The sequence below is a fragment of the Stegostoma tigrinum genome, chromosome 4 (assembly GCF_030684315.1).
Source record: "Stegostoma tigrinum isolate sSteTig4 chromosome 4, sSteTig4.hap1, whole genome shotgun sequence".
In the NCBI taxonomy this organism is placed as follows: domain Eukaryota; kingdom Metazoa; phylum Chordata; class Chondrichthyes; order Orectolobiformes; family Stegostomatidae; genus Stegostoma; species Stegostoma tigrinum.
In genome coordinates this window covers 62,071,857-62,096,852 of record NC_081357.1, presented here as the reverse complement: position 1 = coordinate 62,096,852, position 24,996 = coordinate 62,071,857, and the positions used below count along the sequence as shown (strand labels likewise).

Sequence of the window (24,996 nt, the reverse complement as noted above, 5' to 3'; positions counted from 1 at the left end):
TTATGTCATATGGGCTTGATGAGAGAATATCATAGAATCTCAAAGGAGTAAGACTTACCATTCAGAGTCGTCTTCAGTAGCAATCCTACCTTATCAGTGTAACTTGTACTTAGTTGCTAACATGTATCCTGTTTAAGATGAGCTTTATTTTTTTGCTGACTACCAAGTGGTTTTCCACTACTACTTCAGACCAATTAAGCCCTGTGAGGCTCTACCGTAAAATGAGATGGCAGCAGCAACCCTATCTACTAGCAAGCACCTCATACAACAATGATGAGGTGTCGGTGTTAGACTGGGGTGGACAAAGTCAGAAGTCACACAACACCAGGTTATAGTCCAACAGCTCTAGGTGAAATCACAAGCTTTCGGAGTATAGCCCCTTCGTTGGGTGAAGTGAGAGAGAAGCACACAGAACACAGACTTTATGGACAGAGAGATCAAAAGATCATACGAATAGCGTGAGCGGAGTATCAAATAACAAGTCCCTACAGGTGATCCGAAATGTTAGATGGTGTGAGTAAAGTGTCAACAGCTGAATGACAAGCGAAGGGATGAATTATAAATTGATTCAATGAGGCGGAAAGATAATTACAAAAAATTAAGAATAAGGTGGTGTTAGAGTCAGACCAAATGACTAGAATAACATGATAAGTCTGAGTCGCATTTTGAGGGTCTAACCAAAGCAATAAGTAACCCAAAACTGTACAAACTAATTAAAGTAGAGAGATCATAACAATTTATCCAGGTGATGGTGGCAAAACAGGACAGTAAGGAAGATTTTACTGATGCAGAGCAGTGTGATGGAGACACATGTAGTGCGACATCAACCCAAGATAACCGTTGATACCATCTTCATAGGTATGGAACTTGCCTATCAGTTTCTGCTCGGCAACTCTGTGTTGTTGTGGATCTGGAAGGCGACCTTGGAGGATGCTTCCCTGAAGATCGGACATTGAATGTCCTTGACCACTGGAGCATTCTCTACTACGACAATGGATGAATGCATACTGCTCAACAATCGCCAGAAAGAAATGTTCCCTCCTAGTTGGGGAACACTTCTCTCTGCCCTTGATCTCTTTTCCCATAAATTCTGTGTTCTGTGAGCTTTACTTGATGATGGGGCTACGCTCTGAAAGCTTTTGACTGCAAATAAACCTGTCGGCTTATAACCTGGTGCCATGTGACTTCTGACCTCATTCAGTGAGGTGGTCATTGACAAGGATTGTTCATACAGCTCCTACATTTAGGAACCTTCCACCATAAATTGATGACCGTCTTTCAAGCAGTCAGATACAGGCAAATCCAAGAAGTCAAAATCTATATTGGTGCTAGCACAGCACGTTATAAGCTTGATTTTCAATTTGGTGTGTAAGTGGATGGATTTTGAATGATTTAAAATTAGACCCAACAATCCTGGTCTGGTCATTTTGATATACTGCTCAGTCACAAAGAATTGCTCAACATCATCAGCTGTTTGTAGAATCTATACAGTGTGGAAATAGGCCCTTCGGCCCAACATGTCCACGCAGAGCCTTGCTGCATCCCACCAAGCCCCATACCCCACCAAATTTACATATCCCTGAACACTACAGGTAATTTAGCACAGCCAATTTATCATTTTTGGACTGTGGGAGGAAGCTGGAACACCTGGAGGAAATCCATGCAGACACGGGGAGAATGTGCAAACTCCACGCAAACTGTTGCCATAATGTAGAATCGAACCCAAGTCCCTGGTGCTGTGAGGCTGCAGTGCTAACCACTGAGCCACTGTGCCACCCCTATCTAGTTTGTAAGTTTTGAAAAATGGTGTACATTGTTTTGGCAATGATTACATTGGTTGGCTTTCTTCATAAAACAAACCCAATACAAAATAGCTGCTATATTTTATATGTGGCTGCATTAAATTCTTTAACTGCCAACATTCTGGAGAAATATTATGGGATGTTGATATTAGATATATTATCATTATAATACAAGCAGAAATTATTGGAAACAAACAGCATATCAGACAGCATTTGTCAGGAGAGAGAAACAGGGGCATCATTTCAGGTTGATGACATTTTGCTGCATTTTACGTTCAGTCTGCAACAGAAAGTAGAGAAGTGCCTAGAAGATGGAGCTCGGTTTCCCATGCTGGACATGAAGCAGCTCCAGTGTGAGAACGACTACCTCAGGAAAAAGTATGAACATGCCAACAAGGTTAGTTTCACCCTGTGAAGTACTAACAGCTTGTATGTATCATAAAATATTACAATGCGGACACAAACCATTTGTCCTATTACACAGGGTTTGATGGGGTCGGGGTGTTGGGGGGTGGAGTGGTGGCAAGGGTGTGGGGGGAGTTGGGGGGGATGGTGGACATTGTTGAGGGTGGCTAGGATTCTGTCCAGAACTTCCAAGAACGTCATGCAAAAGATAAAAGATTCTCTTGAAAGAAAATATCACTATATGTCCCATGTTCTCTTCTTTTCTGTTTGTTTTTCAAATTGTCCAATATCTTTCCTTCCTGCCTTTGCCATAGCTTCTCTTATTTTTCCTTCTCTCAATTTCCTTAGTCTTCCCTTTCCCCTTAGTTGACAAATTACTAGAAGGGAATATCTTGAAATATGCTGGCATTGGGCCAGTAGCACGTAAGATTGGCTTCTCAGAAAGCTGCATCTTTACCTCCTGATAGTTTGCGTTTATACATGTCTGCTTTCTCATCATAGTTCATTGAAGCCAAACAGCACAAATCTGCTGCAATTGGTGAAGTGTGAGGCTTACGACAGCATAAACTATACAGACATGATGAAGTGCCTACGTTAAATGTCAGTTTTTGGACTGGAGCCACTGCATTGACGCATTGAGATAGTAGGAACTGCCGATGCTGGAGAATCTGAGATAACAGGTGTTCATCTAGCATTGATGCATAGCTTTTGATTTTGTTTTGCTTATGTTTGCAGGTCATTGACAATCAAGAGCAGCAAATAAAACAATGTAACCTGGAGAAACAGGTAAATTTTTTTTTCTGCAATAGGAAAATGTGCACTAGTGACGAGGTCTAAGAAAAAGGCATGAAAAGAGCTGATTTTCACTTCCTTGTCACTATAGACACCATATTTAATATATAATAAAAATAAATGACATTTACACTGCAATGGCACGCTCACAGATACTCAATTTGAGTTCTGCCAGGGCCAATTGATCCTTAACATCAGTGGAATCTTGATCCAAGCATGAATGAAAGACCTGAACTCAAGAGATGAAGTAAGAGAGACTCTCTTAGACATCAAGGTAGCATTTGACAGAGTGCAGAATGTAAATTAAAATCAATGGCATCCTGAGGGGGGAGAAAGCTGGCTACCTCAGATCGAGCACAAAAGAGGCTGGTTGTCATTACTAGAGGCCAATCATTTCAGTTCAACATGCTAGATATATTCTAATCAAACGGTTCAGGATATTCTTACATGCTTCTGGAGCAGATGGGACTTGAACTCGGGCCTCCTATGGTCTAAAGGTAATATCCTAAACCAAAACATTTTCAGCTGTTTCATCAATACCTACCCTGCATTAAGAGGCTAGAAGTGGCTGATGATTTCACAATGGCCAGTACCATTTGCGACTCCTTAGATACTGAAGCAACATTATTTACTTCCCTAAATTTGGACCACTTTGGACATTAGGCATGGGCTTATCGATGGCAAATAAAATTCGTGAAACCAAAGTGACAGGCAATGACCAGGTCCAAAAAGAGAGGCTCAAACCATCCATCATTGAGATGCTTGCTGTCACTGAATATCCCATTATCAGCACCTTGGGTATTGTCAATTATCAGAAACTGTGCTGGACGGTAAAAGCATTAAAAGTCCCATGGTTACAAAAGCAGGTTAAAAGCTCTAAGTTCTCCGATGACTCCCCAGAGTCAGTTCACCAACTATAAGGCACAAGTCAGGAATGTGATGGAATATTTTCCACCTCACTGAATGAATGCAATTCCTGCAGCAACCGGGAAGCTTCACACCATCCAGGACAAAGGAGCCTGCTTGATCAGCAGCCAATCCATTATCATTAGTGACTATTCATTCCATTGTGTACCGTTGACACAATGGAATGCAGTAACTCACAAAGTCTCTTTTGATATCATCATCCAGTGCTACTACCTAGAAGGATAAGGACAGCAGATTCATGGGAAAACCCAATGCGGACCTAGTAATTGCCAACCTATGTGCGTCCACATCCCATGAATGAAAAAAGTATCAATACCTATAAATGCACTGGTAATTTATAAATATTATCATTGTGAATTTAGAAATGGCCGCCTGAAGAGCATCTTGTGAGACATGTCAGATTGAAGGCACATGATGCCAGTCTCTCAAAAAGCCTAAAACTCCAGATGAAACCTGCTTGGCAGGGAAACAGGTGCCTACAAAATTACCAGCAAGATGCTTGTAAATTTTAAAAATGCACTTCCTCTATCTTTGGAGATCCAGGCCTCAATTCTCCATACCGAACCCATTTCCACAAGGGGTTGGACAGTTACACCGACCTACATACCTATAGGGAGCTGGAGTGTGCATCCTATTTTCTTCATAGTCTTCCTTGATGGAACAAAGTCAGGCCTTATGATAGAACTACCAATTTAAAAAGCTGTCTTTCAGGGTCTCAAAATATTTTTTAACAATCTTGGTTGAATCCCACTGAAATGCTAGTGGACTCCACAAAAATAATGTCAGAATTTGAGTCTCAATTTTTTTCCATCTTTATTTTTGTTTTTGTTGTGGGAGTAAACATCTTATCGGAATGATTCTATATCTTCAATCATCATTCATGCCTCACTCCTTAGCTTCAAGTTGGGGGTTCAAGCAAAATTGGAACTGTTGCAAATTGTGGAAGAGCAGAAGGACTTTGGAGTACAATATATAAAAGTGCTCGTAAATGAAAACAAAAACATAAAAGAAAGAATGACATTCTGGGTATTATAAATAGAAGTATCAAATGCAATGATAAACATGTTCATCAAAATTAGGTCTTGTTTATAGTGCTGTATTGTTGAAATTTAGGGTTCCTTAAAGACATAAATGACATAGAGATTTGGCAGGATAGTTAAAAAGAAGGTAACAAAAAGTCTTAGAATTATAATAGAGTAAGAGGGCTTCAGGAGTGTCAGGTGCAATTGCACAAAAGTCGGAATGAACAAAGATCACTAAACATTAGGAATGATTACTTTTGCCAAATATTTACAAAGCTAACTATGTACAACATGCTGTCTTGAGAATTATTAAAGTCAAACTTAATGTGTTCGATATAAATTGAAAGGCTTAAATATAGTGAATAACAGGATTAAAGAATATGCTTAGAAAGAAGTGATTTGGGCAACACTCACAATCATTATGAATTTGAAACAGGCCCTGGGGATAGGTCACCAGACTCAAATCATTAACTCTGCTTTCTGCCCACAGATATAGAACATAGAATATGCTGCCAGACCTGCTGAGTTTCTCCAACAACTTCTGTTTTTGTTTCAGATTTCCAGCATCCACAGTCCTTTGTTTTCTATTATTGTGGGGAGGTATTTGCAAACTAATGCTCATATTCAGCAAAGGTATCAAAACAGATGCTGTCAGTGCAGCCCCAATAATCTGACCCGAATTCTACATGAAGTGTTAGCTAATTGTTATGAGCAATTGAAGTATATTTTGACAACACTAAACAAGAGAATAGCAGTTAACATGGTCTCAGAAGGGAAAATCTTCCTGGCCTTTATAAGAAGGCATGTGATCTACTCTTTGGACATCCTGACTCCATTTGATATGATTTTGAAATGGCCCTGGGAGTTGGCCGTCCAGTTTTGTTTTTGTAAAAACAGTAATTTGTTTCATGGACAATTAGGGATACAATGTCAGTTCTATTACGTCAACCGTCAAATACAAATGAACACGCTTTCCACTTTATAGCTAAACCCAGGTAATACAACACTAACAAGAGGTAACCTTACGCTAATCATGGCCAATGCAGCTCAGCTGCTCACTGCCTGAACCAGCTGGGTAGACCATCCATATGTTTTCATTTTACAATATCTGACTAATGTTCAATATAGAAACAAATTCAAAAAGTTGATTGGGAGAAGCTATTCACAGGTGAAGGGACTTTGGAAAGTGGAAGACCTTTAAAAATGAGATAATGGGAGTTCAGAGACAATATGTTCCTGTTAGTGCAAAGGGCAAGGCTGGTAGGTGTAGGGAATGCTGGATGACTAGAGAAATTGAGGTTCTGCTCAAGAGAAAGATGGAGACATATGTTGGATCATAGAATCCTGACAGTGTGGAGACAGACCATTTGGCCCATTGAGTCCACACTGACCCGCTGAAGTGCATAGCACCCAGACCCAACACCTACCCTATCCCTACATTTCCCACACTTGACACTATGGGCAGTTTACCATGGCAAGCCCACCTAGCTTGCAAACCTTTGGACTATGGGAGGAAACCACACAGCCACGGGGAGAATGTCTGTGTGGAGTTTGCCCATGGCTGGAATTGAGCCCAGGTCCTTGGTGTGGGAGGCAGCAGTACTAACCATTGAGCCACTGTGCCATCCCTTGGATGACTCAGCTTGGATTGAGTGAATCTCTAGAGGAGTACAAGGGCAGTAGGAGTATACTTAGGAGGGAAATCAGGAGGGCAAAACAGGAACATAGCTTTGATAGACAGGATTAAGGAGAATCCAAAGAGATTCTACAAATACATTAAGGACAAAAGATTAACCAGGAAGAAAATTGGGCTCCTGAAAGATCAACAAGCCATCTATGTGTGGAACCACAGGAGATGAGTGAGATACTAAACAAGCATTTCACATCAGCATTTACTGTGGAGAAGAATATCGAAGCAAGAGAACTTGGAGAAATAAATAGTGATGTCTTGAAAAGCATCCATATTACTAAAGAGGGGGTGCTAGATGTCTTAAAATGCATAAACGTGAATAAATCCCCAGGACCTGATCAGGTGTGTCCCAGAAATTTCAAGGAAATTAGGGAGATGATTGCTGGCCCCCTTGCTAAGATATTTGTATCAATAGGTGAGGTGCCACAGGTGAGGTGCCAGAAGTCTGGAAAGTAGCTACCATGGTGCCACTATTTAAGAAAGCTGGTAAGGAGAAGTCAGGGAACTACAGAGCAAGTCCAGGGATGTGCAGGCTGGGTCAAATAGCCATGGGAAATGTAGGGTTACAGGTATAGGGTAGGGGTGTGGTTCTGGGTGGGATGCTCTTCAGAGAGTTGGTATGGACTCAATAGGCCAAATGACCTGCTTCCACATTGTAGGGATTCTATGATTCAAGATGGGTGAGCCTGATGTCAGTGGTGGTTAAGTTATTGGAGAGATTCTGATGGACAGGATTTGCATGCATTTAGAAAGGCTAGTACTGTTAAGAATAGTCTACGTGGCTTTATGTGTGTCTCTCTAACTTGATTGAATTTTTTGAAGAATTTACAAAGAAGATTGGTGAAGGCAGAGCTGTAGACATGGTCTTTATGGACTTCAGCAAGGCGTTTGATAAGGTTCCGCATGGTAGACTGGTCAGTAAGATTAGGTTACACGGAATCCAGGGTGAGTTAGCCAATTGGATAGAAAATTTATGTGAGCATAGGAGACAGAGGGTGGTGGTGGGGAATTGTTTCTCAGTCTGGACGCCTGTGACCAGTGGTAAGCTGTAAGGATTGATGCTGGGTCCACTGCTTTTTGTAATTTATGTAAATGATTTGGAGTGAATATAGAAGGTATAATTAGTAAATTTGCAGATGACACAAAAATTGGTGGTGAAGTGGACAGTGAAGAAGGTTATCTCAGAATACAACAGGACCTTGATCAAATGAGCCAATGGGGCGAGGAGTGACAGATAGAGATTAATTTTGACAAATGTGAGGCGTTGCATTTGGTAAGGCAAACCAGGGCAGGACTTATACAGTTAATGGTTGGACCCCGAGACATGTTACCAAAGGGACCTAGGGGTACAGGTGCATAATTCCTTGAAAGTGGAGTCACAGGTAGATAATGTGGTGAGGAAGGCATTAGGCACACTTGCCTTTATTGGGTCAGTGCACTGAGTGTAGGAGTTGGGATGTCATGCTACAACAGTGAAAGTCACTAGTGAGGCCACTGTTGGAATATTGCATCCAGCTCTGATCTCCCTGTTACATGAAAGATATTAAACTTGAAAAGGTTCAGAAAAGATTTGCGAGGATGTTGCTGGGGTTAGAGGATTTGAACTTTAGGGAGAGGATGAATAGGCTGGGAGATGAGCTGGGTTTTTTTTTAACCCCTGGAGGCATCAGAGGCTGAGGTGTGGCCTTATAGGGATTAGTAAGGGCTGACCTTATACAGATTTATAAAATCATGATGGGCATAGATAGGGTGAATAACCAAGGTGGTCTTCCCAGGGTAATGGAGTCCAAAACTAGAGGGCATAGGTTTAAAGTGAGAGGTGAAATATTTGAAAGGGCCCTGAGGGGCAACATTTTCATACAGAGGGTGGTGTGCGTATGGAACCAGCTGCCAGAGGAAATGGTCAGAATGGGTGCAATTACATTTAAAAGGTATATGGATGGGCATATGAATAGGAAGGGTTTAGGGGGATTACGGGAGAAATGCTGGCAAATGGAATTAAACCAGTTTAGGATATCTTGACAAGCGTGGATGAGTTGGACCAAAGGGTCTGTTTCTGTGCTGCATAACTCCATTACTTTTTAAGAGGATTGGCCTTCATATCCTAACATAAACTTCTGTCTACTGACAAGCGAACTTCAAAGTACCTGAAACAAAGTCATTAGTTATTTGGTTAATCAGATGCTCATCAACTCATAATATATTTTGAAGGCTTTAGAGGAAAAGTTGATGCAAGAAAAGTCTGTCTCGCAGACCTTCCGGAAGGAGCTTGGAGAGACTCAGAGAAATCTGCAGCTACTGAAGGAACTCATGGAAGGAGTGAGTAAACATTACCTCTGCAATGTGCCTCATTTGCGTTATGGTGGTTTTATTGTGGAAAATAAACGATAACAACTTAAATTCACGTAATGCCCTTAGCATAGCGAAGCATCCCAACACACTTAACGAGTGTGCTATCACTAAAACATTTTTGGCACGCAGTCAGAGGAGATGGCCTAAAACATGTTCAATTCAGTAAGTATGAAGGAATATCTTGAGGGAGGAGAGTGATATAGTGAGATTAGGAAGGAACTTTACAGTGAAGACAACTGAAACACAGCCACCAGTGCTGGATTGAAAAATCAGCACAAGATGCTGGAAGTGAAAAAGCACAAAAATTTTTCAAGACTTGTCAGGTGTGAGGAGATTCGAGAGATAAGAATGGGTAGAGCCTGGAAAGGTTTTGAAAACAAAGGGATACAAATTTTAAAATTAAGGCAAATAGCAATGAAACCCATCCCAGATTAAAACAAATGCTGTTGGTCTTTAATTGAAGCTGGCCTTTACATCAAAAATGAAACAAAATATGTGGAGTAGATTTAGGAGTGTATCTATGAGAAAATCAAATAGATTAAATATGGAAATCTTACTTAAGAGAAAAATGTGAAACACCAGAATTTTGCCATAAAAGTCAAAGACAAATATGTTTCTATTAATCATTGCCCATGAGCTCTTAAAGATTACAGCATTAATAATAGAACCGAGTTGATGTTGCAATTTCTGAAAAGTAATAACCACTAAAACAGCAAATACATATACTATCTTGCTTCGACCATAAAATAGATGACAATAAACTTCACTGTGTATACATCTTTCTGACAAATTAGTCATTATGAAGGGAGCAATGGATTAGTGAGGCCAGTTATTATTTCATATTATTTTTTATTTTGAAATATTATTATTGAAAAATTAGATAACATTGATGTAGCTGTTTTCTTTTTATATGGGGTCTACATATTTCACTGTTGATGGTGCTATGGTCAGAACCTAGCCATAACCGAACACCAGATATCTTAATTCATAATTGCAGACAGAGTCAGTCTATCTAACATTTTTCAATGTAACCCAGAGCTTTTGACACCAAATGTAAGTAATCAGAAGATATTGATTAGAAGGGGCCACCTCCAAATCCTTTGGCATCAATAAAACATAATGAATGGTTCTAATTTTAATTAAAATACTTCTGACAATTACAAACCGTAGTAATTAAAACACTTCAGTATTAAGAACTAAAACTTGATAGAGTTGTGTTTTTGAACCTTTTGGCAGGAGTTATTGACCTTAGTAAAGAATAAGTTCTTATTCTTTCTAGACAATGGAGAATTAAAGCCTCAGTGGAGCCTGCAGATCAATAAATTGAAGAGCATTGACAGTTTAGTCCACTAATTTAGTGGATAAGCAGAGTTTAGAGTAGTCTGCTTTGAAAAATGGTAACTGTGATAGATAATTAGGTATAAATTGTGGCTCACATGCATCAATAAGTATAGATTCACAGCGTAGAGACTTTTGAGCATCAGACATTTAGTCATTTGAAGGTGATGCTGAAGGACATGACCAATTTTGTACATTATACATATTTGACAGTGAAGAGTTTATCCAGATCATTTGGTTTAGAAAATTGCAGAGCAGTAGCGCGAGGTATTTAAACACATTTTGCTTTTATGTAAACAGTGTGACGAAAGCTGCATTTCCATTGATAATTGGAAAGTTTGAAGCAATAATTTGGTTGAACAGAGTGCATTAATTGAAGACTGATAATATAGAAGATGAGAAATATAAAACCGGTAGAAGAGGGTCAAAAATTGATTGAGATGGTGTATAAAAAGAAAAATCAGCGTCATGTAAAAGAGGAATAGTGTGAACATTTATTAGCATACAGCAAATCAAAGAATAGTCAAAAGCGAAAGTACCAGTTGAAGCCTGCATGGCAGCAGGCAAGGTCCTGCTTATAGTTCAGAATGGGGGTGTGCACTTGCCTCAGACAAAGTGTTTTATCTGATGTGGCAATGCTTAATGTAAGGGAAAAGCATAGGGAACTGATTATGGATATCTTTTTTATGAATTTGTATCTTTGAATCTAACAGACATTTATCATAACTAACAATTAAGTACAAACATTATATTCTTCAGGCAAATGTATGCCCGGGGAACTATTCAGGTTTTAGTTACAACATGCTGCAGATAATCTGAAGTAAGATGGGGTCTGAACTCTTTATGCCCTCAGGTTATACCCTCAGGTTATACTCTATGGTACAGTGATGGAGTCTCTTCAAGGCATATTGATGTCCTGACCATGTGACCTAACTCCCTTTTCCCAAAGATAATAGTTTACCCCAAAACTTTCATCCATCAACACTACAGTGTTCTCCCAGCCACTCTATTCCATCCACAAGCTTTGTTGGAATGATAGTTTTGGACCACTACTTCAAATTAACTGCTTGATTTTTTTTAAAACATCCTTGACAGGACTGACCACATCCATGTGCCTCTATTTTGAAATCCAAATTCAGCATGTAGTATACTTATTTATACACATTTATCACAGTATTTATGCACATTTATCACTGTTGTTATGAGAGAATAGACCATTGTGTGGCTGAGTTTGCAGCTGTCAATAAGAAGCACGGTAAATTGTGTGTAAAAACAAAAGATCAGAAAGGATCTAAGATAGATTAAGTGAGTGGGAAATATTGTAGTAGCTGTCAGTTAATATTAGAAAATGAGAAGTCATCTTTTTGGGATTCAGGACAAAAATGATTTCTTGATGGTGAGAAATGAGGAGCTATGTTAGAACAAAAAGACTTGGCTACACAAATGCCTCAATACTTATTGAATTTTGCTCTTTAACTCAAAGCAACAAAAAAATAAGAAAAAGGAGGACAAGATACACTGCAGCAACTCACCAAGACTCCTGCACCATGACTTTCCAAACCTGCGTCCTTCACTACCCAGAAGGACAAGGGCAGCAGATGTGTGGGAACACCACCATCTGCATGTTCTGCTCCAACTATTCAAAATCGTGAGACATTTGGACAGGTAAAATATTCTCACCTGTGAGGGGACCAAGAAAAAGAGGGCCCAGGTTTATAGGAATGAGTAAAAGAAGCAGAAGTGATGTGAGGTAAAACTTTTCCATGTAGCAAGTAATCAGAGTTTGAAGTACACTGCCTGGGAGTGTGGTGGAGACAGGTTCAATCAAGGCAATCAGAAGGCATTAGACAGTTATTTGCTAAGGAACAATATAGAGCAAGATGGAGGGATTAATGGAGTACAGAATTGATGGGCTACTCAGTTGGAGAATGGGACAATGGTGCCATCCTACACTATTACGATTCTTCTGTGATTCTGTGAACTTGCACCCCGACATTTTGTGGAACTTTAGCAAGATTCCTTCAATGTCACTTGGTCAAAACCCCTCCCCAAAAGTATAATTCAAGAAAACAGCTCACCAGCACCTGCCACCATTGCCCACAGGCAGTTAAGTATGGACAATAAATACCCTGAGCTTGTCCGCATCCCATTAACTAAGGATAAAAGGATGTTAGTCAAACTGTAATTTTAAAAAAAATCAGCAGCAATAAATTCAAAAAGTCTAATAATTTTCTGTGCTGTAATTTCTCTATGATGCCTAGTCAAGTATTTTTTCATGTCTTTGAAGTTTTCATCAAAGAACCAAAGATTACCAGAAAATTCAACTTTTGAGGAACAACCACAAGGAACTGAAGCACCCAAGCAAAACTTAGCAGATGAAATACCAGCCATTGAAAAGCTACTGAAAGAAATGTCCTACTGTCTGCATGACCTACGTGCACTATGCAATATCCTTACTCAGCGGGCAGAGGGCAAGGAGCCAAATCTTTCTTTGTTACTCGGGATACAATGTAAGCATACTTTTGAGCTAACTTCTTGATCTCATAGTTTTACAGATGGTGAGTTCAAACTGAGGGTAGTATTTAGTAGATTTAAGGCTAGAGGGCAGAAGATAATTAGACTTTGCCCTGTTGGCATAATTCAGTCACCATGACAAGTCTAATTTTTTATCACAATTTGGTTTTCTACTATCATTCACAGTTAAATAGCAAGAGCTAAGCCTATTCTAAGAATGCATAGCACGGAAAGTAAAAGGTGACAATCACTGGACCCCTTTGGACTTCACATATTTTCTAGAAAAATCCAGAGTGCCAGCAAATAGGAACACAAATTTTATAGAATTTCACAGAATTGACACTGCAGACGCTTTATCCTTTTCTAGAAAGAGGACCCTCAGCTTTTACAATCTTCTCTGATAATTATAAACTCTTAATTTTGGTATCTACACCTTATCTATTCCCTTCATAACCTTATATGTTTCTATAAGATCCCCCTCATTCTTCTGAATTCCAATGAGTATAATCCCAGCCTACTCATTCTCTCCTCATAATCCAATCCTCTCAACTCTGGAATCAACCAAGTAAATCTCCTCTGCACCCCCTCCAGAGATAATATATTTCTTCTCGAGTAAGGAGACTAAAACTGCACACAGTACTCCAGGTGTGGCCTCACCAGGACCCTATACAGCTGCAGCATAGCCTCCCTGTTTTTAAACTCCTTTCTTCAAGCAATGGCAGACAAAATTTCATTTGCCTTTTTAATCACCTGCTGCACCTGCAATCCAACCTTCAGCGATTCATGCACAAGGACACTCAAGTCCCTCTGCACAGCAGCGTGCTGCAATTTTTTACTATTTAAAATAGTTCAGTTTGCTGTTATTCCTACCAAAATGGATGACCTCACACTTATCAACACTGTATTTCATCTGCCAGACTTTTGCCCACTCACTTAGACTATCCTTGTCCCCCTGCAGACGTTCAGTATCTTCTGCACACTTTGCTCTACCACTTACCTTAGTGTCATCTGCAAATTTTGACATACCACACTTAGTCCCCAACTCCAAATCATCTATGTAAATTGTAATCCTTTGCGGTCCCAACACTGATCTCTGAGGCACACCACTAGCCACTGACTGCCAACCACAAAACACCCATTTACCCCTACTCTTTGCTTTCTACTGGTCAACCAATCCTCTATCCATGCCAATACATTACCTGTAATACTGTACAACTTTATCTTATGTAGCAGCCTTTGGTGTGGCACCTTGTCAAATGCCTTCTGGAAATCCAGATACACCACATCCACAGGTTCCCCATTGTCTACCATGCAAATAATGTCCTCAAAGAATTCCACCAAATTAGTTAAACGTGACCTACCCTTCATGAACCCATGCTGGGTGTTGCCAATGGGACAATTTATTATAAGATAATAAAATGTGAGGCTGGATGAACACAGCAGGCCCAGCAGCATCTCAGGAGCACAAAAGCTGACGTTTCAGGCCTAGACCCTTCATCAGAGAGGACAATTTATTATGTTTGATTTCAGGCTCATTCTAGTAAACACACTGGGACTATGGAAATATAGGCACCCCATCAGCTCTGGCTGTTTATGCCATGGATTAATGTACTGTTACTTCTCTTTGGTTTCACTTTTAACTTTGTCTTTTGCCTCTGGGACTCGACACGAGTCCATTGCACACTAATGGGATCAAAGTACTTTCTGTCTTGCCACCGTAATGGATCCAATTAGGGATGACCAACTCAATTAATTTATCCTCACATTCTACAATAATTGACAGCCTATCATTGTCTGCAAGGAACAAGAGCTATAGTAAAAGAATTTAACACTTGTGCTGTAGATGCTGATGTCTGACTTTTGGTTTAAGTCACATTGCTGTCATTTCATTGCATGTGTTACAAGCCAAAACAAAGTTCTTAATAATCTGTGGAACAGTATGTTATTACAGATATTGTAACATTTCATTTTTCTGAGACAGCTAAGGTCCTACCATTGGGTCCAAAAACAGGAGGTCACTCCAGTTAGGGAATGGGTAAGATCCAGAGAAGCATATTCCTGGTTATGGCCAATTTAGTGACCACGGCTACGACTGTTATTCCTAATAAGGAAGGTAGTGCCCCACACAAGAGCTGCCTACTCCATCAGAGGAGCAGGAACAAGACAGTTTCAAAAGTGCGGTCTCTAGCCATGGTCATTGCTAAGGCAGCAGCTGTAGGACGAGTGGAGCTTGTCTCGGGGAGGGCTAAGTGGGGTCAGGAGATACCAGCTCCAAACATGTAGGGTTCTGAGAACCAGGTTGAGTTCTGGCCTCAGAGAGATTGCTGAGCAGATGGCTGGCAAGACATCCACGCACGTAGAGTAGCCGGAAAAGAACCTGTATGAAGCCCATTGGAAGGCATCAGGATTTAGTTGAAAAAGTTCCCAAGCTCCATACTCCGCTGATAGATGAAGGCAGGACATAGCCTGGCTTCATTGGTCATTTAAGTGGCTCAGTGGCCTTCCTACCCTCGATGACAAAATGGCTTGGTTGCAGGAAGACATAGAATATCATAGCCCCTCTTCCTGCCCGCCAGGCCATAACTGTTATTTTGCCAGCCTTCCCATATTCCTATCTGACTTTGAAAGTCTAGAAAATATAATCCGTGCAATTTATAGAATGACACAATACTCCACATAGTCATTTGTAAAAGCTGTTTCATTAGTTTCTGATCTTTTCCCCATGATCCACGAAATTGTTGTTTCCATTTTTGATCATTTTATTGAATTTGCTTTCACCAGCCACTACAGCAATGCATCCAGATTCTTTCAATTTGCTGCATTTTTTCACCCACTGGCCACCTGGTATTTTTGCTAAATACCTTTGAACAAAGATTTAAAGTGTGATTTCTTGTTTTCACTACACAACACAAAGCTAGGGCTATCATGTGAAAAATAACAATTACTCACACAACTACCATTTGATGCACATAACACGTAAAGAAGTCTTTTTGTGTGATTTCTGTATTATTTATTTTTTTCTCTGTTTCATTAACAGCACTGCACTGTTCAGGAGATGAAGGAGAGAATTCCCATAGTGGAGAATTGCTTTCAAAAATGCTATCTGATGTTTGTCAATTACGGAAAGATATTGATTCATTAAGGACCATAATATCAGATCGATATGCTCAGGATATGGGTGACAACTGTATAACTCAGTGACAATGTGTTTATCTTGTAGCAATATGAGCATAGACTGTACTACTGCTTTATTACAGTCCCATGCTCTTCGATTAGAGAGCCATAAAGCAAAATTGCAGCTAACGTGAAAAAAAAGAGCCATGAATGAAGTTTTGTTGTTTTATTAAAGGACGTTGTTAAGTAATAATATGGAATATATGAAAATTTGCTTGCAGTTAGTGTATCTCATCTAAAACTACTGAAGGTAGAACCAACCTGCAACAAGTATGGTTAATTTAAAGGTATTTACTTGGATCATTTTATTTTGTTAATTGGAATCTGGGCCTGGATTTAATGAAGCCAAACGGGGTTTCACAAGCCCTATTTTGTCAACTTTTGCAGAGGTCCGCTGACTAATTGTCACTCAGGCACTTTACTGGGATCAAGGACCTCGAACGAAACTCTGCCCAATGAAAGCCATCAGCCAATCAAAGGCCCATTATCACTATCACCATCGAATTAGTGCCTGCTTCCAGAGCACCAACCCAGTTCAAGTACCAATATTGAATCCTAGGGCATGTAAGTGATTGTGTGGTTGGTGTGACAGGATGCCGATCACAGGACTGACAAAGAAAGGGCAGAGTGTATCTGAGCTGCCCTGCACTGCCCAATGCCAGCTACTTCGAAGCAAGTACCTTTGAAGGAGTGACCATACCCCTCCACATGGAGCCTAGATCGTGGATCCGCAATATGCCTCTGGATTAATACAAATGTCATCTGGATAAGGCCCTTATTCATTGCTCACTTGGGGGATGTCAATTGGCAATAGAATAGAAATGAAAAGGAGCACCACAGCTCTCACTCCAAACATTATCAGAATGGAGGTAGAAAAGTGATTGTTTCTCACTTTGTCTCTCCAACCTGATTACATGACATGTCCAATAACACGCCCCCACAACCGCTACCCCATAAACCTGCGAGAAAGAGGGCAATAAATTCCTCCAGTTGTGACGAAGTTAAATAGCTTAACATTGATTGTAATACGGTGCATATTCAAATCAATGTGTTTCACTCTAAATTCAAGTTTCAAACTTTTCTAGGGCAAACATAAGGTGTGAAATTTCATTATACTGACCGCAAAAGTTAGTGATTTAATTCTCAGTATTGCTGAATCAGCTATTGTCAGATAGATTAGAGATAGAGGCTTTACAATTTACCTCAGTGCCCCGACCTAATAAGAATAATTAATCAGTGTTCTAACTCCTGAATGTTATTGAATTGCAAAATACTTACATTCAGATGTTAGGCTTAGCTGTGGTTTTCCTTTTCTCTGCTGTGGATAATCTCCTGTATCAAATTTACATATAAAAATACTTTATTAGCAGAGATTCAGTGGTTGCTGGTTGGCTACAGGACAGTCCAGTTGAATGAAACGCTTCCTTCCTGAGAGAAGGGGTGAAACATTGGAAAAATTATTTGACAGGGAAGAGAAAAATTCTGCTTCTAGTTGAATGGTTCCTAATGTGCCCCATTGGGATGATTGTGGACTGCGAGCAATAATAAAATTACTGATAAAATGGAACAAAGGTGACAGTTGTTATTTTGAGTTCCAATACCCAGCTGTCAATTTAGATTCACTGGACCATGTTTATATGTAATTTTATGCCAAGCTCCATTGTAAGTAATAAATGTCCTCCATAAGTTCAGCCTGGGAAAATGTCTTTCACCCTGAAAAGCTTGTATTCCTATTTCATAAACTTACTCAAAATCTTTTGAAATCCAAACAATTATAAGCAAATTTATGCTCAATTCTGGAAGACACTGTAAACTATTACTTAGAGGAAAAGTTCTCTTCCCTGTCAAATAATTTTTCCAATGTTTCACCCCTTCTCTCAGGAAGGAAGCGTTTCATTCAACTGGATGTCCTGTAGCCATCCACCAGCCACTGGATCTCTGCTAATAAAATATTTTTATATGTAAATTTGATACAGGATATTATGAAAAAAAGGAAAACCACAGCTAAGCCTATCTTGTGATTCAATAACATTCAGGAGTTAGAACACTGATTAATTTTTCTCATTAGGTCGGGGCACTGAGGTAAGTTGTAAAGCCTCTATCTCTAATCTATCTGACAATAGCTGATTCAGCAATACTGAGAATTAAATCGCTAACTTTTGTGGTCAGTATAGTGAAATTTCACACCTTATGTTTGCACGAGAAAAGTTTGAAACTTGAATTTAGAGTGAAAATTAATAAATTAGAAAACAAAAAAGAATCCATATAGAAACCAGAAATTGATGGATCTCTCAGCTAGACTGGCAGCATCTGTGGAGAGAAAGCAATGTTAATGTTTTGGGTCCAGTAGCCATTCTTCAGAATAGTCCTGAACAGAACAGGTCATTCAGCAGTGAAATCATTACTCTTCATGTAGTTAAGCATTGTGGCCTATAAGTTAAACAAGATGTCAGACCACTTTGGTCCAGAAACACCCTGGAAATACAGAATTAGCACCATGTTCAAGGAACAGCTAACTTGGTTGGCGTTTGATACCATCTTTGTGGCACATATGTTGGTGAGGGGGGTATTTAATCAGGTAGGAGGGAGAACCTACCCCCTTCCTGCTCCTACCGCCCCCTTGATCATGACCCACCCCCGAGCACCAAACCATCATCTCCCAGACCATCCATGACCTCATCAGCTCAAGTGATGTCCCACCCACAGCCTCCAATCATTGTTCCCCAACCCCGCACTGCCCGCTTCTATCTCCTTCCCAAAATCCACAAACCCGCTTGCCCTGGTCAACTCATTGTCTCCACCTGTTCCTGCCCCACCAAACACATCTCCACCTATCTGGACTCCATTTTCTCCCCCTTGGTCCAGGAACTCCCTACCTACGTCCGTGACACCACCCATGTCCTCCACCTCCTCCAGAACTTCCAATTCCTAGGTCCCCAACACCTCATTAACACCATGGACGTCCTGCATTCCCCATGCAGATGGCCTCAAGGCCCTCCGCTTCTTCCTGTCCCACACACCTGAGCAGTCCCCCTCCACCGACACCCTCATCCGCGTAGCCGAACTTGTCCTCACCCTCAACAATTTCTCTTTCGATTCCTCCCACTTCCTACAGACTAAGGGGGTGGCCACACCCTCAAGGGCCCAACCTATGCCTGCCTCTATGTAGGTTATGTGGAACAGTCCCTCTTTCACACCTACTCTGGCCCAAAACCCCACCTCTTCCTCCGTTACATTGATGACTGTATTGGCGCTGCCTCATGCTCCCAAGAGGAGCTCGAACAGTTCTTCCATTTCACCAACACCTGCCACCCAAACTTCAAGTTCACCTGGACTATCTCCAACATATCCCTTACCTTCATGGACCGCTCAGTCTCCATCTCAGGCAACCACGTACAAACTGATGTCCATTTCAAGTCCACCGACTCACACAGCTACCTGGAATACACCTCCTCCCACCCACCTTCCTGCAAAAATTCCATCCCCTGTTCCCAATTCCTTTGCCTCTGCCGCATCTGCTCCCAGTATGAGGCATTTCACTCCCGCCCATCCCAGATATCCTTGTTCTTCAAGGGCCGCAACCCCCCCGCCACGGTGGTCGAGAACGCCCTCGACCGTGTCTCCCGCATTTCCTGCACCTCATCCTTCACACCCCACCCTCGCAATAACCACCCAAAGAGAATCCCCCTCGTCCTCACATACCACCCCACCAACCTCCGGATACAGCGCATCACCCTCCGACGCTTCCGCCATCTACAATCCGACTCCACCACCAAAGACATTTTTCCCAGCTCATCCTTGTCTGCCTTCCGGAGAGACCACTCTCTCCGCGACTCCCTTGTCCGCTCTACACTCCCCTCCAACCCCACCACACCCGGCACTCTCCCCTGCAACCACAAGAAGTGCTACACTTGCCCCCACACCACCTCCCTCACCCCTATCCCGGGCCCCAAGATGACTTTCAAAATCAAGCAGATGTTCACCTGTACATCCGCTAGTGTGGTATGCTGCATCCACTGTACATGGTGTGGCCTCCTCTACATTGGGGAAACCAAGCGGAGTCTTGGGGACCGCTTTGCAGAACACCTGCTCGGTTCGCAATAAACAATTGCGCCTCCCCGTCGCGAACCATTTCAACTCCCCCTCCCATTCCTTAGACGACATGTCCATTCTGGGCCTCCTGCAGTGCCACAATGATGCCACCCGTAGGTTGTAGGAACAGCAACTCATATTCTGCTTGGGAACCCTGCAGCCCAATGGTATCAATGTGGATTTCACAAGGTTCAAAATCTCCTGTCCCCCCACTGCATCCCAAAACCAGCCCAGCTTGTCCCTGCCTGCCTAACCTGTTCTTCCTCTCACCTATCCCCTCCTCGCTGCTAAAGCCACACCTCCATTTCCTACCTACTAACCTCATCCCGCCCCCTTGACCTGTCCATTCTCCCCGAACTGACCTATCCACCCCTTACCTCCCCACCCCTACTCTCCTCTGCACCTTTCTTCTCCTCTATCAATCTTCAGTCTGCCTCCCCCTCTCTCCCTATTTATTTCAGAATCCTCTCCCCACCCCCCTTTTGTGATGAAAGGTTCAGGCCTGAAGCATCAGCTTTTGCGCCCCTAAGATGCTGCTTGGCCTGTTGTGTTCATCCAGCTCCACACTTTGTTACTTCTACTTCTGTGAGGGGAATGTGTCACCACCTAAAAATGCCAATGAAAATATTCAAGGACCGTATCCAGTTGCCATCAGGATTAACCTAGTATCAGGCAGGAAACCCACCATATGAGAAGTCCAGAACACATACACTGTTGAGATTTGTTTGCGGATTTCCTCTTTTAAAGTCGGTGCTTGATTGATGGATCTTGCAAGAGGTGGGAGGGCGCTTCCTGAAAACCACCACCCTGGCTGCATGCCGAACCACAGTTTTCTCACTTCCAGCAACTCGTCCCTCCCCTGCACCCCACACTTTACAATCACTGACTTGTGATCTGGGTTATCAAGCAACCCTCGGCCTTGCACTGAGGTTGTAACAGCTGCAGCTATGAGCTCCCAAATGGTTCTGCTCAGCAATTTAGAGCTGTTCGCCTCTGACTATCCACCAGCTCTCGTGGGGTGAGCCTTTCCTCTCCAGGGTCCTTGATCCCAGCAATGCCGCTGTTACCTTGTTAAGAGCCTGACTGGCCTATCGTTCCACAGGCATTCCTGAAAACAGTTGCTGCTGGGCTCTTGCCAGTAAGACCTCAATTTGTCTATATTAAATTCCAAATTTATGTGTATTGAATGTGAAGAGGGCGTCTTTGAAATCTCATCCACAAATCTTATCTCTTTCCCAGTCCACAAAGTGGGTGCCAGAGCAGATACTTATCTGTCTGTCTGGTAACTGTGCCAAAAAAAGCACCCAAGAATAACCATCTCATTTTCTCTTCTTCGATGAGAAGACACCTGGCACCTAGGGAGTGCTTCTCCGGACATCATTGTTAAAGATTGGGGTTTCAATATGGTATTAAAACTTCCAATTTTGTGGTACCACGTGCTGATGCATTTATATATGCTGTGGCACAGTGCACCTTTGAGAATGGAAATTGATTATGCCCATGGCTTTAAAATTGACAATTTATTGATTTTTTTCATAGCTTTAATGCTTTTTCATTAAATGGAACATTGGCTATTTTAATGGAGTGTTTTTGACATTGTTGTGCATGTGTTTTCTGTAGGATGAGGTGAATTGTGAAGTAAACAGAGTGCAAGATGTAAATATAATCCTGTTACTTTTATTGCAAAATACTGTGATTTTTTCTTTGTTTGGACAAAAATAAGTCCACATACAGCTCTCATTTTCTATGAATTATACAGTATTAATTTGATTTGGTTATGGAGTATGATGACTTTTTTTTACTATGGAGTTCGATGCAGTGTGTTACAATAAGCTACAGGAGTTGTATGCAATAACTAAAAACATTTTTAATGCATATCGTAGCTTATTATTTGTATCACCTGAAACTGTTAATTGACTGACTTGATAACTTCTTTCCCCTTCTCCCCCATGTAGTACGCACTGGCACTTAGATAACAGAAACTGTGAAAAATAATTAGAAACTTGGGAGCCCTTACAGAAAACAAAGTGATTCATTTTTATGTTGTGCTGATTCTAACCGATCTTGATTGTAATTCCATTTCCTCCAGCCCTCTCCAATGATGTCACCACCTTCCTAAGTTTCTGATGCTATCCTCCTCAATACCTCATTTCAGCTTCTCAATCTTGTCATTCTCTTTAATAAGGTCTGTTTTAACAACATTGCCATTATATTTCTGAGTGTATGGATACTATTTTTCCTAATATTACTCCTTGACTATGCATCAGTATCTGGTAGATGATCAATGTCAACCTCACTAATTTTGTCATTTCTTTCCAGTGCTCTCTATCTGGAGAATATGGGAAATTTATGCAAAATTGTGGGCATGTTCTTTTATAAACAGGTTTCTCATTTGGTTACATCTGGTTTATTGAGGAATTCTTACCTCTTCATAGAGAATTCTTTTTACTCACTGTGATGCCAATGCTTATCCAAGCTCTATGGTTGTTTTCTTACATTTAAATCCACAATAACTAAAATGTTTGGCTTTCCTATCAATATTTTAAAGCAGAAAATATGAGTTAACTCATTCTAAATTAATGCACTACAGATTTCAAAATAGTCATCTGCAGAAAATCTACAGAGCCATTATTTTTTCCCAGTACCACTTTCTTACCCTTTGCCCTGGAGTGTAATGATTAAAATCAGGTGCCAGCAGCCATTCAGTGCTAATCCTAAGTGTCCCTTTTTCTCAAGAGCCTGAATCCTCACTCATCTGATATTCCCGTGAATTTCCAGCAAGAGCCACCAAATTGGATTTCCCTCTTTCAAGTCTGGAAGCACTTGAAACTGAGCTGTTGTAATGTCATATATCAGCTGAAACCTTGACCTTTCTTGGTGTGGCTCAGGCAGCCAGTTAGTGTTTGGAAAATGGCTGTTGTTAGTTTGTCGCTTGTTGGCTCTTTGGGAAAGTAGCAATTCACCCATTTTTCACAATGAAAAAGATTTTGTACGTAACCCAACAATGTGGTACATACCTCCAGCTGTTCTGTCAAAATGTGATTTTATCTAATTTGAGAGAGGGGTAAAAAGGTCAACTGGGGAAATTAAAAGCAGACTGAGTAGCTCACTTACTCTATTCTAGAGAAATGGCATCTGAATCTCACTTTTTTTCTCAATGCCTTAAATGCAGCCTATTTTCTCTTTTAGCCTTTTCTCATTCTGTTCACATATATACCATGTGGTATACATAGCAGATAAATACCCATTAGCTTTATACCCATGCTGATTTGCCTTGAGATGAGCTATTTACTAGCCTCCTGTCCACAATCTCCATGCCAACTGCACTTGAACTACTAGGTGGGAAATGCCCAAGCATACTCAGTATATATGGTTCACAATCTGAGGACTTTCTATGCACTTCATAACATGAGAGCGGTTGTTACTCCAACTAAAGTAGTTGATCCGTTTGCAATGTTGTTTCCAATTGTTTTTTTTTAGTTTTATATCTTTATAAAAGGGAAAAACTTCAGGAACAGAGCCTTATACAAAGTTCTTACAGTATAATAAAGAAATTGCTAACTAGCACTTTGAAAGTATATATTTTGCCTCGGTTTCTACTGTTTTTAAACATATGTTTACAGTTAAATATTTTATGCAGAAATTCTATTTATGTTACATTTTGTAAATAGTGTTGAAGTTATTATTTTTGCATTTTGAAAGTGTTTGTTTCGTTTTTGTATGTACAGAAATACATTAAAGTTTTTTAAATAATGAACTTTGAGTTTGTTGTGCAGAAGCTATTAGCTATGTGAAAGAGATGAAGCAAAATTGCATATTACTGTAATTTCACAAAATATGTTATTTATCAACCCCATTGCAACTTTATAATGGTTTGCGTTTTAACAGTGAATTAGAAGGTGCTAGACCTCACAACACATTACCCACATGACCATCCCACTCGAACTGAGACACATTTTCATAGTATCAAAAGCAGCAAATGAATATCAAACTGATGACTTTGACATATTTTAACTATTTAATTTATTTAATACACTTTCAGCTTTTTCAACATAGTACATTTTTATTTCTCATGAATGTTTAGTTTTCTGTTTTTTTAAAGTTCTGTTTCACTGTTGTGAAACCATGTATTTTATATCAAAATAACTTTTGAAATTACTGGCTGGAAACCCATCTCTGAATTTTAAAAGTATCTGAAAGTACATTTCAGCATCTTAAAATTGCAGGCTTGTTGATGTCTGAATATCTGCCTTATTGAACATTCTGCATTCCAAGCCCATTAACATGGAAACAACCTGTCTGCAAAGACTTAATCAGCAACAATTACATTGACGTAGAATGAATGGGAGCCCTTTCCTTTCCCAATAGCAAAGCCTCACGATAACTGCCTGAATTGGGTGGATTGGCCATACTAAATTGCCTACAGTGTCCAAGGATGTGCAGGCTAGGTGGGTTGGCCATGGGAAATGCAGGGTTAAGGGGTTGGGTACAGGGGTGTCAGTCTGGGTAGGGTGCTCATTTACTTTTTTAAGAAAAGCATGAGAGTTAAAGAAGAAATTGAAAGAAGGAAATATTAGAGTTGATCTCAGACATTTTCCATTGTAAATAGTTTTCTTATTCATTGCTGTACAGTGTCAAATATTTTATGTCATAGAATTTGGATCCTAGAGTGATGAATGAAAGTATAAATAACTGAAAGTTCATTTGATACAGGTAGGAAATTGCAAATTTGATTGATCTGGGTTAAAACTAAGCGCATGAATTTAGAAGGTGACAAGACTCCATGTTGTTTGCTAATTTGATGTTTAGTTAGGTTGTAAAACCTGTAAATGGAATGTAAGGTCTTTATCTCTGCTGCCTGGAATAAAGCTCAAGCCAAACTCAGAAA

At 40.6% G+C, this 24,996-nt stretch overlaps 1 protein-coding gene across 2 annotated transcripts in view; it reads left to right on the top strand.

Annotated features, from left to right (window-relative positions):
• cep85l (centrosomal protein 85, like) overlaps nucleotides 1–17,078 on the top strand; it is a 284,881-nt gene extending 267,803 nt beyond the window's left edge. For both annotated transcript variants that reach the window (XM_048531736.2, XM_059645374.1), the window contains exons 9-13: nucleotides 2,082–2,199; nucleotides 2,943–2,993; nucleotides 8,850–8,957; nucleotides 12,616–12,838; nucleotides 15,880–17,078. In XM_048531736.2, coding sequence (XP_048387693.1) covers nucleotides 2,082–2,199; nucleotides 2,943–2,993; nucleotides 8,850–8,957; nucleotides 12,616–12,838; nucleotides 15,880–16,043 — 664 coding nt within the window. In that variant the 3' untranslated portion in view covers nucleotides 16,044–17,078. The remainder of the gene's footprint in view (nucleotides 1–2,081; nucleotides 2,200–2,942; nucleotides 2,994–8,849; nucleotides 8,958–12,615; nucleotides 12,839–15,879) is intronic.
• The last annotated feature ends 7,918 nt before the right edge of the window (nucleotides 17,079–24,996 follow it).